The sequence below is a fragment of the Metarhizium album genome, assembly GCF_000804445.1.
Source record: "Metarhizium album ARSEF 1941 chromosome Unknown scaffold_1, whole genome shotgun sequence".
Classification (NCBI taxonomy): domain Eukaryota; kingdom Fungi; phylum Ascomycota; class Sordariomycetes; order Hypocreales; family Clavicipitaceae; genus Metarhizium; species Metarhizium album.
The window spans coordinates 3,199,895-3,214,427 of NW_024467575.1; the positions used below are offsets into that span (position 1 = coordinate 3,199,895).

General features: G+C 56.0%; 4 protein-coding genes across 4 annotated transcripts; 2 read left to right on the forward strand and 2 right to left on the reverse strand.

Moving 5' to 3' along the window:
* Window positions 1–100: 100 nt before the first annotated feature.
* MAM_00911 (hydrolase, TatD family protein) lies at window positions 101–1,445 on the reverse strand (the record flags this gene model as incomplete). Its single annotated transcript, XM_040819710.1, has 3 exons — window positions 101–1,071; window positions 1,115–1,292; window positions 1,389–1,445. The coding sequence occupies 3 exons, from the start codon at window positions 1,443–1,445 to the stop codon at window positions 101–103; spliced, it is 1,206 nt and encodes a 401-aa protein (XP_040682975.1).
* A 976-nt stretch (window positions 1,446–2,421) lies between these two features.
* Window positions 2,422–5,339, forward strand: MAM_00912 (ribonucleoside-diphosphate reductase large chain; the record flags this gene model as incomplete). Its single annotated transcript, XM_040819711.1, has 4 exons — window positions 2,422–2,440; window positions 2,500–2,657; window positions 2,737–5,233; window positions 5,296–5,339. 4 exons carry the CDS (start codon window positions 2,422–2,424, stop codon window positions 5,337–5,339), a joined length of 2,718 nt encoding a protein of 905 aa, XP_040682976.1.
* Window positions 5,340–11,070: 5,731 nt separating this feature from the next.
* Window positions 11,071–11,993, forward strand: MAM_00913 (CFEM domain containing protein; the record flags this gene model as incomplete). Its single annotated transcript, XM_040819712.1, has 3 exons — window positions 11,071–11,148; window positions 11,204–11,872; window positions 11,931–11,993. The coding sequence occupies 3 exons, from the start codon at window positions 11,071–11,073 to the stop codon at window positions 11,991–11,993; spliced, it is 810 nt and encodes a 269-aa protein (XP_040682977.1).
* A 759-nt stretch (window positions 11,994–12,752) lies between these two features.
* On the reverse strand, window positions 12,753–14,007 carry MAM_00914 (Pirin; the record flags this gene model as incomplete). Its single annotated transcript, XM_040819713.1, has 2 exons — window positions 12,753–12,922; window positions 13,056–14,007. 2 exons carry the CDS (start codon window positions 14,005–14,007, stop codon window positions 12,753–12,755), a joined length of 1,122 nt encoding a protein of 373 aa, XP_040682978.1.
* Between the last annotated feature and the right edge of the window lie 526 nt (window positions 14,008–14,533).

The following is a 14,533-nucleotide window of genomic DNA, read 5'->3' on the forward strand; positions in this document are numbered from 1 at the left end:
CTTTTGGAGTATAAGGTGTATTTTCTCTATCTCTATCGTGGATACCCCCTACTATATGTGAATACAACCATGGCGAATGTTGTGTATGCCGCAACTTTGTCTATATCGTTTCCTCGAGTCCGAAGACGTGAACAGTATTCTTCCAGGCTGCCTCACAGACGTCTTCAACTCTGACGCCCTTGATGGCAGCGATGATCTGGGCCACGCGCTCAATGGTGCATGGTTCGTTTCTGCCCTTGACCATGGCGCCTTCTTCCCACTTTTCCTTCTTGACGACCTTGAAGCGGTCTGGTAATTGGGACCGCTTCTTCTCATTCTTTTGTCTCCCGGGCTGTTTTGTCCCCGGCTCGGGCACCACCGTTCCGTTCTGCACAGGAAAGTGCTCGGCGCTTTCCTCCACCAGGTACTTGTATCCTTGGTGGCTGGGGCGGACTTCACACCACGGACCATCCGTCTCAATCATGAGCCGGTCGAGACGGACGGCCTTGACGACTTGACAATTCTCCTCCGTCTTGAAGCTGCACCCGTTGATGCCAATGTACAGTCCCAGTTCCATCAGCTCCGTCATTTCCTCCATGGTGCCCGTAAAGCTGTGCACGACGCCGCCCTTGTCAAGGTGTTCTAACCTTTCGCCAAATACGCTCTTTAAAATGGCCACAAAGTCGCCGTGGGCGGCTCGCGAGTGCAGAAACAATGGCAGTTGGGGCTGCAGCGAGGCGGCGACACGTAGCTGTGCCGCAAATGAGTGCTTCTGGATCACCCTATTGCAGTAATTTAGCCGGTCATAGTCGAGGCCGAATTCACCCATGGCCACCATGTGCGGCCGGCTGGATGACCTTGCTTGCGCCACGGCGGTAGTGAGCTGTTCGATGGCATGCGCCGACCTCGCGGTGTCAGGCTGGTGTTCTTCTGACATGGGAGCATAAGGGTCGTCCTCACACGGAGTTGTGTGCTCGCTCTGCTTCTTCCTGAGGTCTGCCACGCCGAAGATGGCGCTGCTGCATGGGTGGATGCCTACTGTTGCGTAGCAGGTTCCGGCTGGTCGTTCGCGTCCGTTAGCATCGTGTGTGCCTGCGGGATTGCGATTCAGCGGGCAAGTCGGTGGCATACGTACGGTATTCTAGTGCTAGTTTTAAAGCCTCTCGGGAGTTCTCGATGTCTGATCCTGTAACCATGAGCTTGGTACATCCCACCTGTCGGGCTCGGTCGATGACTCCGGAGAGGTCATCGGGGTGTTTCTGGTGGCCATGATATCTGCCTCTGAAGATGGGGTCGGATAAATTGATTCCAATCTACTGGATGAAAGGTGGTCAGGAAGCGTTATATCTAGAGCTGGAAGCTTTTTCGAGATTTGATCTTCTGAGATGTTGTCGTGACTCGTGACCTACGTCAACATATCTGGGCTTGTAGTTCCCATTCGGGGTCTCGGCCGCCTGGGCAGCCATTGTTGCACGGCGTAATATCAAGCGACTTGGTGATCGTCTCAAGATCATCGAAAATTGTTTTTATCGCCTTTATATTTGCATCGACGGGGGCTTGTTTTTCGATTGAGTCATACAAAGCATCACAGACGATTTGTCTTGTCACGAGCAACTTTGTATTGGTGCCTTGCAACCGGCTGTTGGCATGGCCTCCGTCTCGTGCCCAGTCAGGTGGATCCGTGGACCCATTAATAATGAGGCCAAATTCACGTGACTTCGCGCCCAAGTGTCAACGCGGATTGACAGCGAGCAGGGGTGCGCGCTCCTGCACGGCGCCCCGCCCTAGTGGATGACGACCAGGCACAAGACCTATGGACAAAGGAATCGACTGCTGCCAAAACCTCCGAGCCGAAGAACCGCAGGTCCGAAACTGCAACTGGAATTCGGAAATACGCCCAGATTAAATCGGTCAGGGACTATTTGATCCGCCAGGGGCGTATCCAGGGAGACCAGGCCGACAATCGCACCTTGGTTGGCGCTGGAATCCGCCCTTGAGTCACAGTGACAGTGCTTTGCCGCAGCCACTGAGGCCCTGATCGCTCACGCTGAGCGGAGGACGGTGGGTGGGGCCGGACCAGTGGACGGATTAAGACAAGTGCCGTTCCGAGTTACATGTTGTCGCGCTAGCAGGTCCCAGTTCTGGTCCGTAACGCGTCGACTGGTTCTGTGCAAAATACGCGCCGCACTTTAAGAAGGCCTTCCATGTCCACCTACTCCGAGTCGCCGCTTCTTTTTCTCGACCCTACACGAATCACCACTGGGTAGTCGGCAACACTGTTTGTCTATTCGCAATTCCTCTCTGCACTTGTGGACCGTGGCAGCAGCTGCTGGTGCTCTGGTAGACACTCGCAGCCATCGAGACTCGTCCTGCATTTGAACCTGTATATCCCACTGCATCGTCGTTTGCTGCCCGCTCAACCCTCAGGGCCGCGTCGTCATCATGTTCGTTAGAAAGCGCGGTATGTCCTCCAACTCGCATACTTGCCATCCAGCCTCCTTTGCTAATAATACCCTGCAGATGGCCGCCAAGAGCGCGTCCAATTCGACAAGATCACTGCCCGCGTCTCAAGGCTGTGTTACGGCCTCGACACGGAACACGTTGATCCTGTTGCCATCACCCAAAAGGTCATATCGGGTGTCTACGGTGGTGTAACCACTGTTCAACTTGACGATCTCGTAAGAAACCTGACCCCTTCCCCTTCAGTCCATTTGCGGTCACGTTCCATGTCCGGTACTGACCTGGGTTGCTTTCCAGGCCGCTGAGACCGCTGCCTACATGACCGTCACCCATCCCGACTACGCCATCCTTGCCGCCCGTATCGCCGTCTCCAATTTGCACAAGCAGACCAAGAAGCAGTGGTCTTCTGTTGTCAGCGACCTGTACCACTATGTCAATCCCAAGAATGAGCGTGCCTCGCCCATGATTTCCAAGGACACGTACGAGTGCGTCATGAGACATAGAGACGAGCTCGACTCGGCCATTGTCTACGACAGAGACTTCAACTACCAGTACTTTGGCTTCAAGACCCTGGAGCGATCATATCTTCTCAAGCTCAACGGTAAGATTGTCGAACGACCTCAGCACATGATCATGCGTGTTGCTGTCGGCATCTGGGGAGACAACATTGAGCGCGTTGTCGAAACATACAACCTCATGTCCAGCAAATTCTTCACCCACGCTTCACCTACACTCTTCAATGCCGGCACTCCTCAAGCCCAACTGTCTTCGTGCTTCTTGGTCGACATGAAGGATGACAGCATTGAGGGCATCTACGACACTCTCAAGACTTGTGCCATGATCTCCAAGATGGCCGGCGGCATCGGTCTCAATGTTCACCGCATTCGTGCCACTGGCTCCTACATAGCCGGTACCAATGGTACATCCAATGGCATTATTCCTATGCTCCGCGTCTTCAACAACACTGCCAGATATGTTGACCAGGGTGGTAACAAGCGTCCCGGTGCCTTTGCCATCTACCTGGAGCCCTGGCACGCTGACGTCTTTGAATTCCTCGATCTCAGAAAAAACCACGGCAAGGAGGAAGTCCGTGCTCGTGATCTTTTTCTTGCCCTCTGGATCCCCGATCTATTCATGAAGCGTGTCGAAAAGAACGGCGACTGGACTCTGATGTGCCCCAACGAATGCCCTGGCCTTGCCGACTGCTACGGTGAAGAGTTCGAGGCTCTGTACGAAAAGTACGAGCGAGAGGGCAAAGGTCGCAAGACTGTTCGTGCCCAGAAGCTCTGGTACTCCATCCTTGAGGCTCAGACCGAGACTGGTAATCCCTTTATGCTCTACAAGGATGCCTGCAACAAAAAGAGCAATCAGAAGAACCTGGGTACCATCCGTAGCTCCAACCTCTGCACTGAGATTGTCGAATACTCGGCTCCCGACGAGGTTGCCGTCTGCAACCTTGCCTCCCTTGCTCTGCCTGCTTTTGTCGACTACAACGAGGGTCGATATGACTTTCAGAAGCTCCACGAGGTCACTCAGGTTGTCGTCCGTAACCTCAACAAGATTATTGACGTCAATTACTACCCTGTCCAGGAGGCTCGCAACAGCAACATGCGACACCGGCCGATTGGTGTTGGTGTTCAGGGTCTTGCCGACGCTTTCCTCGCTTTGCGTATGCCCTTTGAGTCTCCGGAAGCTCGCGAGCTGAACAAGCAAATCTTCGAGACCATCTACCACGCCGCCCTGACGGCCTCGATGGAGCTGGCCAAGGAGCAGGGCCCGTACTCTACCTTTAAGGGATCTCCCGCCTCAGAGGGCGTCCTTCAGTTCGACATGTGGAATGTCACCCCCTCTGACCTGTGGGAATGGGACACTCTCAAAGAGCAGATTAAAGAGCACGGTATCCGCAACTCGTTGCTCCTTGCTCCCATGCCCACTGCCAGCACGTCGCAGATTCTCGGCAACAATGAGTGCTTCGAGCCCTACACGTCCAACATATACCAGCGACGTGTCTTGGCTGGCGAGTTTCAGGTTGTCAATCCTTGGTTGTTGAAAGACCTCGTTGACATGGGACTTTGGTCCGATGCCATGAAGAATCGCATCATTGCTGAGAATGGTTCCATTCAGAACATCCCCAACATCCCCGCCGATATCAAGGCTCTCTACAAGACCGTATGGGAGATATCTCAGCGACAGGTTGTCCAGATGGCCGCCGACCGTGGTGCCTTTATCGACCAGTCTCAGTCTCTCAACATTCACATGAAGGACCCATCAATGGGCAAAATCACCAGCATGCACTTTGCCGGCTGGAAACTGGGTCTCAAGACTGGCATGTACTACTTGCGCACGCAGGCTGCCGCCGCTCCTATCCAGTTTACAGTTGACCAAGAGGCCTTGAAGGTTGCCGACGCCAATGTTGGCAAAGACAGACTTCCCAAGAAGCGAACTGCCCCTGCTGGCACCAGCTACATGAGTTCCGTATCTGCTGTGCCCCGAGCCGCGTACCTGAGGAAGGAAGACGGCAGCAACTCTGTCAACGCTAATGGCATTCCCACCCCTAGCAACACGCCTCCGCCCGCTGGTGCTTCCCGCCCCATTGCCTCCCCGAGCAAGCCAGCCGCCATCAAAGCTGATGTCGATGATGGCGACAGCCCCAAGGTCCTGCCTACTGAACCGTCAGAGGGCATCAAGGACGAGGAGCTTGCTGAGCCAGGGACGGAGCGTAATGGTCAGTCTGAAGACGGCCATGACAGCGAAGAGCGTGAGCGGGACATCTACTCCAAGGCCGTCCTTGCCTGTAAGTGTCTAGCCAAGTTTGGAGTCGATGCACAGGCCCATTTGCTAACTGAGGCGTAACAGGCAGCATTGATAACCCCGAGGCCTGTGTCATGTGCAGTGGTTAATTTCTAATAAAAGAATACATGTGATCCCTCAAGAGGAAGAATATAACGATTTGCTGACGAGCTGGGTACGACGGCACGCATGGGTTGGTTTGATATTGGGTAATTCATTTTGATTTTCTCTTCCAAGGGCATCAAGCCGGTCGGTCCATGATGGAGCGCGAACACGCTCCTTGCTGTTACGGCGGTGGAAAGTTTCGTGTATAGCCGAAACTCGGGTTATTGTCATGGGCTGATTTACTCTTGTAGCATGGTTTGCATGTTTTTTTTTGTCTTTCTTTGAGACACAGAGACAGCCTACCGGATGTCTTGAGTTGTCGCAGTCGTGCGTACGCATAGCACGGATGAAATTTACGAAACACATGAAACAACTTCAGGACCAAGTGTACTGTTTGTCAAGTTGGCGCATTGAGTAGCAATCTTGTTTCCCAAGTACAAGAGAGGTATGTAAGAAGCCGATGGTCTCTACGCGGTCCGTATCGATGACGGGTGTATTGCCTCACACCAGAAAAACAAACAATGCGGGACAGGACAGGGGCAAGACTGGACAGGACTGGGTTGTGTGTGTCGCACGTAGGCAAGTGAGCGGCAAGGCGAGAGTGAGATGGGGGGAACAGTGTAACGACAAACAGGACACGAGACGCATGAGGAAGGGAGACTGTTGACCCTTTTGTGAATTTGTGAATCGTTGATGGGGGTTGGGTTGACGGACATGAGTCTCTCGCCTGCTGGGTCGCACCAGGCCCGGGTCTTGCTGGCAGTCGGCAGTTGGCAGTCGATGTTGACGACGGGACGACGGAACGGACGACGGCATGATGCGTCACATACTTGGTCGGTTCTGCCACGGCTCGAGGCGAGGCGGCGTGGGAGATGAAGGGAAGACGGAAGACGGCGACAGGGCATGGCATGGCATGACGACGGCTTAGGATTCAGTCGTCACGATGTTCGTGCGTCATGCAAAGAGACAGAGGTCCAGGGACCGCAGGATCTTGCCATTGGACGAGACGTGCCTGGGCATGCATGGGATTCGTACGGGCCGCCGTGACATGCAGAGAGGGAGGGTGGGGAGACGGCAGCATGACGTCGATGATGTGATGTCGTCCCTGCGCAAGCAGAGCAGAAGATTGGAGCAGGCTCGCGGCCTGTAGGTAAAGCAGGGTTTCGGGTGTCCTAGACAAAGGTTGAACGAAGGAAGTTGGGGCGATGACTATGTGCCGTCCTGGGAACGGATGCGTGGATGGCTTCTGCCCGTGTGAATGAAGGCGCGACCACTTGCGCGGCACATGATCATGATGCCAGCATAGCGGTGCCTGGGCATGTCTGCCTTTGCCTGGTTGGCTGTCGAAGTCGACGTGTGGCGCGCACGAAGCATGGCTACGAGTACGGAGGGCTCCGTACAATTCAATCTACAACTTGCTTTGATCAGAGCGAGTGGCCGGGCAGGCACCAGCACCAGCACCAGGAGGACGCAGTACTCGGTACACGACGCCGGTTGACGGGTGGTGCCAGGGCTCGGGGGAAACAGGCGTTGCTGGAAAAGGCAGTCGAGTGCATGAAAACGACGAAACTGCCAACCGTCGCCGGCCAATGCCAGCGGCGCGCCACCAAGGAAGGACCAAGGAGTGGGGCAGCGCCAAATCTTCAGCATTACGTACTTACTTACTCAGCCCGTCTTTGTTGCACGGGCACGAGCACAAGCACGAGCACGAGCACGAGCACGAGCAAGAGCACGGCCACGGGCACGGGCACGGGCACTCTTGTCCAAACTCTGCTTGTAAGACTGCCCGCCGCAAGAGTTGTCCGGCCGGAAGCACCTCCCAACGACAATGCCTACATCGCATCCTTCTTGGCGGCTCTGCCATGTTGTACGTTGTACGTTGTAGTCGGGTGCTGCTCTTGCATGGTTTTTGCCCGTTGACCTTGGTAAATCCCGGCTACAGTCTTTTGAGGGCAAGTCCAAGGGCAAGTCCAGCTGGACCGGGGTTGAAACCGTTGGCCGCCGTTTTTTCCATGCGCGTCCCAAATGCCATTGAATCCCCACTTGGAAAAAAATTTCAAAAAAATCCAAAAAAATCGCGAGCCCTTGCACTGGTCACCGTGAATCTCCAAGGTTCCGGTCCTTCATTAGAGAGCTCAGAGGACAAAGTTTATTTGGCACCCGATTGGCCAATCAAAACTCCGAGCCTGGACGATAGTCTTGTTTCTCGAGACCGGTTCTGGAGCAGCTAGTGGCGGCGACGACCCGCTGGCCTCCTAATCCTGGGCCCTGGCCATCCCCGGCCCCGGCCCAGGCCCCAAACCATGACGCTTGGATGGTGGTGCCCACTGCCCACTGCCCGCTGCCCGCGCGATCGGTTTGAGAGGCAACGCCTTGCGGGGCCCAATTTCGTCACTCTTTTCCACTACGGAGTATCAGGTCGTCCAAAAGGAGGCCTCGCTGCTGGTGGCTTTACCTCCTCGTTCGTCATAGACGTACTAAGTGGCAGTGGAAGGCAGAGTTTACTCTTGCCCAGTGACGCAGCCCAGGCTACAGATAAGCATGCGTCCCGTCTTGTTGGCTCAGACGGAATGGTAAATGAAACACCAGAGACAACGGCCCCCGCTCTCCCACAAGACCAGAGACTTACACGGCCATGAGGACTCGCGCCGCCCGAGCAACGCAGCTGAGCTCCCCGGCCATGTTGGCCAAACTCGAAACAGCATAACTTCGTGGAGAGGGCAACAAAGGCCGATGAAATAGCACGTACCACAGGTTTTGAAGGGGACATGGGACATGCCAACGTTTACTCCAAAGACCCTTCTCGTATGGATCATCCGGCAGTCCGTCGAAGACTTTTGCGCGTGGCGATTGTGGCGCGGCAACCAACGTCCAGGGGGGGGCACGAGCAACCTCGATTGGACTGGTCCGTCCCAAAGAAGCCCAAAGAAGCAGTCCAGGGCCGCGCACGGAGTTCCGGGTTTTGTGTTTTGTTTTGTCTGGGTAGCAACGAATTACCGCAGTGCGTCCTGGTTAAGTGCTGCCGCCCCATCGATCGAGATTTGGCACGACTTCGTACCTCATTTCCAATGGCAATGGCGCCAATGCGGTACGGTACGGTTCGGCATAGAGGCTTCCAAATGCTTCCAATTCTCGTCCCTGCCCTGCCTTGCGTTGCCTTTGTTGTGTCTCGCCGCTCCAGGCAGTCTGCGTCAGGTAAAATTGCGCGCGCCCATGGTTCCCAGACGGCCTCGTGTTAGTGCATGTGGCCATGATGTAGCGGTCCGCCCTGCAACCTACGCACTGATATTTAAAATTGACACGCAGAATACCGATGCGCCGTGGCCGTCATGGCCCTCTCTGTTGAACCGTGGGTGAAAATCAAATGGCATTGTCGTCGGCCGAGTTATCAACCAAGCAAGCAGCAAGCGACCAACCTCACAGACAACCACAGCCGGGACCCCCTCCACGTCGCGTCGCAGTCCATGTAGGTTGTCGGCGCCAGCCCGGGGGCCATCGTGTGCTGTCTTGTAAAGGGGGCGGCGACTGGGTAACCCATTGTTGTCTCTGACGACGCCCCGTCCGCAAGTTGGCGGTGTGAGGCCTGGCTTCGTTGAAAAGAGGCTCGCTTTCCAAAACCGGAACGCGTGCTTGTGCATTCGCCGCATGACGACAGACGACGACACCGCCGACGGAAAAGCGGCGGGCGTCGCTGATGTCGAGCCATGGACGGATGGATGTACGTCGGTAGTGCGCGTCAACTCGGCGTCATTGCAACACTGGCAGACCAGACGTGCTCCGTGCCACCTTTGACGACTCTTCGAAAGCGTGTCACCAAAAGTTGCATCTGGAGGCGACTTGGGTGTCGATAGCACGTCACTCGTGAGAGAGCCAGCCGTAGCTCTGGTGATGAACTGCAAGACATTGCAACTGCAATAACTCTCCTTGGGGGTCCGCAAAAGACCGACACCAATTGGCTCTACTTACTCCCTCTGCCTACTCGTGCAACGCCCCACTATGAAATGGCTCGCCAGGGCTCGCCATCTGAGTACTTGGTCAATTTAATCTGCCGGACCATTTACTACAACGATCTCGTGTTATAGCGATTTCGCGCGCACGCCCAGGGGTGACGTCCCTTCTACATGCGTTGAGCATGCTAAAGCAACTTCCTTTTTATAGCGATGTTCTGCTTGGATCTTTCTGAGTGACACCTGCAAAATTGTAGCTGTAACCCTAATGAAATTAGCCATACTCTCGATATTACCTTATCAGCCTTATCGCACGAACAAAAGTCGGTTTTTCCCAGCACAAGCAGTGGCATCGTAACGATACAATCCCTGTACTCCGTAGTCGGGCTATAACCGTGGAAAACCTCTCACAAATGTTTATCCTCTGAAGGCCGTCCCTAGTCCCTACCGGCGATGGAGTCGGCCGACCATGCCGTGCAAGCAACGCAGACCCCGTCACCGACAAGAAAGATGGAGCAGCCCGTGGAACTCGGTGGACGACGGAACCCTCGATGAGGCGTTTTCGAGCCTGCGAGGGAGAGCTCAGTGCCCACTGAGGAGGGTGCCGCGGGTGGCTGGTGTCCGGTGGCTGATGGTGGTGGGCCCCTGCGAACCTAACTTGAGTGCCTGCCTCCTACCAAGCCTACCAAGCCTACCAAGTACTTGGCACTTGCGGAAACGGCCCACCCTGTGGGCCCAGCCATGTCCTAGTGCACCTGAGCCCGGCAAGACACCTTGAGCCCCCAGCATCGATACCTAGTCTGGCTGGACCTGGCAAACCCCAGCTGTGCTGGCCCTATTCCGGAGCCCTCTGTCGTCATGGTATGGCTCCTCAGGCGTGTCATGCCATTGGGCAGGCGCCCAAGCCTGTTCAACACTTGCATCACCGCTTGAGCACCACTTGAGCAGCCGAGGCAGGTGGCACACGGCTGCCGGCCACCTGTTCCTGCCCTGGCCGTCTCTTGCTTTCTTGCTTTTCACAGCTTTGAGCTAACACGAAAAAGACATCAAACAGCACTTGGGCACCCTCGGCCACATCATAAATCTGCTTCTGCCCTCCTCGGTTTTTTCCCTCCTCCCTCACCCCTCTCAAGCCCACGCTCTGATCGTCAATCTCAAGCACTGCCCTACCAACGAGGCCTCGTCTCACTTCCAAGTCCATTATCTAAGGGTAGGTCTACTGCTTTACCCTCTTGATCCCTTTGCTTTTTCTACCTGGCTGTTTGCCTGTCCAGTCGCCCTCGCACCGTCCTTTGCATCTCGCCTGCTCCCTTCCCTGCTCTCCCTTCTGCTCTCCCTTCTGCTCTCCCTGCATGGAAATATCACGGGTCCACTTTGCAAGAAGAGTAAACCATGGGAAAAAGGAAGTCTTTTGGGAACGACGTTGGTCTGAAGCACCTGGGCCACGGCAAGGCTCAACAGCACCGTCTACCTTGAGGAAGGTGGCCACTGGGCTGTCCACGTCTCTCTAGCGGTGCTGTTAACCTTTTGACGGTGTCAAGGTTTTGCAACGACAACCCGCCCAAATAGCGTCCCCAGCATTGTTTATTTGTCGGTGTTTCATTCCTCGGCTGGCCCTCTTGGCCAATCAACCATCCGCGACTATTCACGCCTCACACACCGTGGAATTCTTCAGCCGTTTGTTCGCCTCGGTCGTGTTTACGCTGGAATCTGAATGCTCTACCCATGGTCGATGACTGACGAAGGCTTACAGATTTCTTGTCCGAACCTACTACCGAACACCATCAAGATGAAGTCTACTGTCTTCAGTCTCGCTTTAATCGCGGCTGTTGCTGCTCAAGACTCGGCCAGCGGCCTCGGGTGCGGTGTAAGTTCCCGTTCTGCAGATATTGTTGTTTTCCTTGCTAACAGTATGGTTACAGAAAGTCTGCATCGACAACATGCTGAAAAAGGGCAGCGCTCTCGGCTGCTCAGACGGGGACTGGTCGTGTCTCTGCAAAAACCCAGACTTCCACAACGGTTTGCGCGACTGCTCTACTCAGTCCTGTCCCAACGAGGCCAACCAGGTCATCAAGTTCAGCACAGACGAGTGCGCTCGTGTCGGTGTCAAGGTTACCGGTGGAGGCGCCGGCGCCGGTGGTGCTAGCCAGAGCGGGGGAAATGGAGGTGAAGCCTCCAAGACTGGCGAGGGTGACGGTGGTGCCAAGGTTACTACCATCTACAGCACCGAAACTGGTCCTGACGGCAAGGCCGTCACCACTCCTGTGGCCACTTCTACCATTGGGGCAGGTAACGGCGAAGCTGGTGGCGCCGGCGGTGTCCTCACTTTCACCACCAACGGTTCCCAGGTTGTTAGCACTCTCGCCACCGCGATGAGCAGCTCTTCCGGCACCGAGAGTGCTGGTGCCTCTGAGACTGGCTCTGGCTCTGAGTCTTCAACTGGTGGTGCTGGCTCCGAGTCCTCAACTGGCGGCTCTGGCTCTGAGTCCACCTCGGAAGGCAATGGCGGTGCTTCCCAAACATCCGAGGGCGGCTCCGGCTCGCAGACTTCCGGCAACGGTGGTGCTACATCCACCAGCAAGGGCTTTGCTGTGAGTCCTGAAACATCGTCATTGAAGGAATTGTGCATGCTAACATGTGTGTTCACAGGCCCAGATCACTGCTGCCCCTGGCATCCTCGCCGCTGCCGGCCTCGCTGCTCTCCTCATCTAGGACGGGGAACAATTGGCTGCCCCAACTTTTTTGATGTTTTACGCCGCACATTTTTGATACATAATACCCGTTCATACTTGATACTCAGCACCACGTCTCAACCCCCATCGGCACAAAACACGAAGTTTTGCCAAGTGGACTGGAGATGAGTTATCTAAGGGTTGTTTACCGAGGGTTAGCAAGGCATATGGTTTATGTGTCCTCTTTTGTAATGCCGACGGTGGAGTGAGTAGGTCGGGGCGTGAAATCTGGTTTGCAACGTGTTTTTTTATAAATGGAAAGAAAATTCGGTATACACAGGTCTGGTCGACGACGGGTTTACTTGTGCAGACCCATAAACTACGGCTAGCCTGTGGCGGTTTTCATGATACCCCCCCGGCGATCTGGCCTGGTTCTTCAGGGGTCTGGCTTTCTTGCTCTCATTTAAATATTACATTAATCAATAATTTTTTGGGACTAGGGCGGTCGCCAAGGGGTCTCTGTGAAGCTGTGGCTTGTTTGATACCAATCCGGAATCTTGTCTGTGCGTCGGGTAACGGGGCCCGAATTAATGCGAGGCAAACGGCGTTCTATGTCATGCATCATGCATCATGCGTAGCGAAGTATGTGAAGGACTGACTCGACTGCTTGCTAATAATGTACAGACTTGCGTAGTATACATGATGGAAGAGACATTCACTCTCATTCATGAGGATCGTTCAAGTGAGTGGGCATTCTTTTTAACGCATTTTCTCGTGGCCAGGCTGGACCAGTCCAGCTTTACCGCATCAAAGGCTTGCCAATTTCGCTCTTCCAATTCTTTGCCCTCTCGAAGCCATTGGAGAAGGTTTGGTAATCGTGCAACGCCTGGTACACACCCTCTTTTGAGCTGAGGACGAATGGCCCGTACTGCACGACTTGTTGGTCGAGAGGCGTGCCGGCAATGATGACTGGGAATGTCGGGTTAGTAGTATTCTGTGCCTGGACATGACAGCCTACAGCTACAGGGTAGCTGGGGGTAGCTGGGGGGGAGGGAAGGGGGACAAGGGGGGGAGGTCTGGTCGGTCGTCCAAGCTTGCTTACCAAGCCGCGTGTCCTTTGTGGCATCAGCGTCAGTCTCGACGTGGACGACGTCGCCGTGCTGCTCAAAGACGACGTTGTGGAACTGGTGAACGTGGGTGCGGTCGCGGCCCAGCCCGAACCAGGCGGACCCGTCGAGGACGTAGGCGAAGGCGTTCCAGCCCTCGGGCAGGGGCTGGGTGACGCGGGCGCCCGGGCGCAGGGTCAGGTCGAGGATCCAGACGGGGGTGTAGGCGAGGTCCTTGACCGAGTCGACGCCGTGGCTCTGGCCGGAGATGACCCTGACGGTGGCCCTGCCGGCGTCGACGTCGACGGCGGGGACGTCGGCGGCGCGCAGGTCGCGGTACCGCGGGGCGCAGGACTTGAGGCGCTCGGGCAGGTCGACCCACAGCTGGAGGCCGACGTTGGGCTTGCCGTCGCCCGTGTCGCGGGGCATCTCGGCGTGGACGATGCCGCGGCCGGCCGTCATGAACTGCAGGTCGCCGGGGTAGAGGGTGCCGCGGTTGCCGGCGAAGTCCTCGTGGTCGGTGACGCCCTCGAGCAGGTAGGTGATTGTCTCCTGGCCGCGGTGGGGGTGGTCGGGGAAGCCGGCGCCGGGGGAGACGCGGAAGTGGTCGAGCATCAGGAAGGGCGAGAGGTTGCGCAGCTGCGGGGTGCCGATGGAGCGGCGGACGCGCGCGCCCGCGCCCTCGGACTGCTCGGCGGCCAGGAAGGCCTTGCGGATGGCTCGAGGGACCGGCGCCATCTCGGGGGGGGCTGTCGCTGTCGCTGTCGTGGTCGTGGTCGTGGTCGTGGCCGCTGCGGTGCGGTAGATGGCGAGGATGGCGGCGGCCAGGCCTGCTGTGACTGCCGCGATGAGCGTGTTTTGCAAGTAGTACTTGGTGCCTTGGTGGCGGGGGCGCGGGCGGCTGCGGGTGCGGCTCTTTATAGGCAGTTTTGCCTGGGATGGATGCATGTAATGTGCCTCGTGCGATCAGAGACGATGGAAGTGATTGCGGGCGGTGCTGCTTTTTTTTTTTTGAGAGAGAGAGAGAGATGGGGGGCGGATTCGTCATGTACGAGAAATGAGGCGCCTTTTAAATCACCCGTTGTCGGGCCCTCCCGTTCGTGACGTTGCCTGAGCGTTGGAAGCTGGCAGAAGCTCTGTAATGCTTACGATATTCGTTGCTAGTCACTGGTGTTTTTGCACTTCAAGCGCCTGGGCGACATGATTGGCTGAGAGGCCGTGGAGCGGGCCCCCAGGCCTTAGTCAACTTTACATCAGCAATGGCCGCTCGACGCCCACGTAGGGTAGGCCACCTAATCTGTCGAACCCATGGGTGAACAAAAACACCGCAGTCAACTTTACTCAGCAAAGCTGCCGGCAAAAGTCATTCCGGGAATAACCGGCCATGGGGACGCAGGCCAGAAGAGCGATCGATGGAGAGCGGCAAGAAAAGCAGGTGGGTCCCTTTCACATGTGAACCAGTTACGGAGTAAGT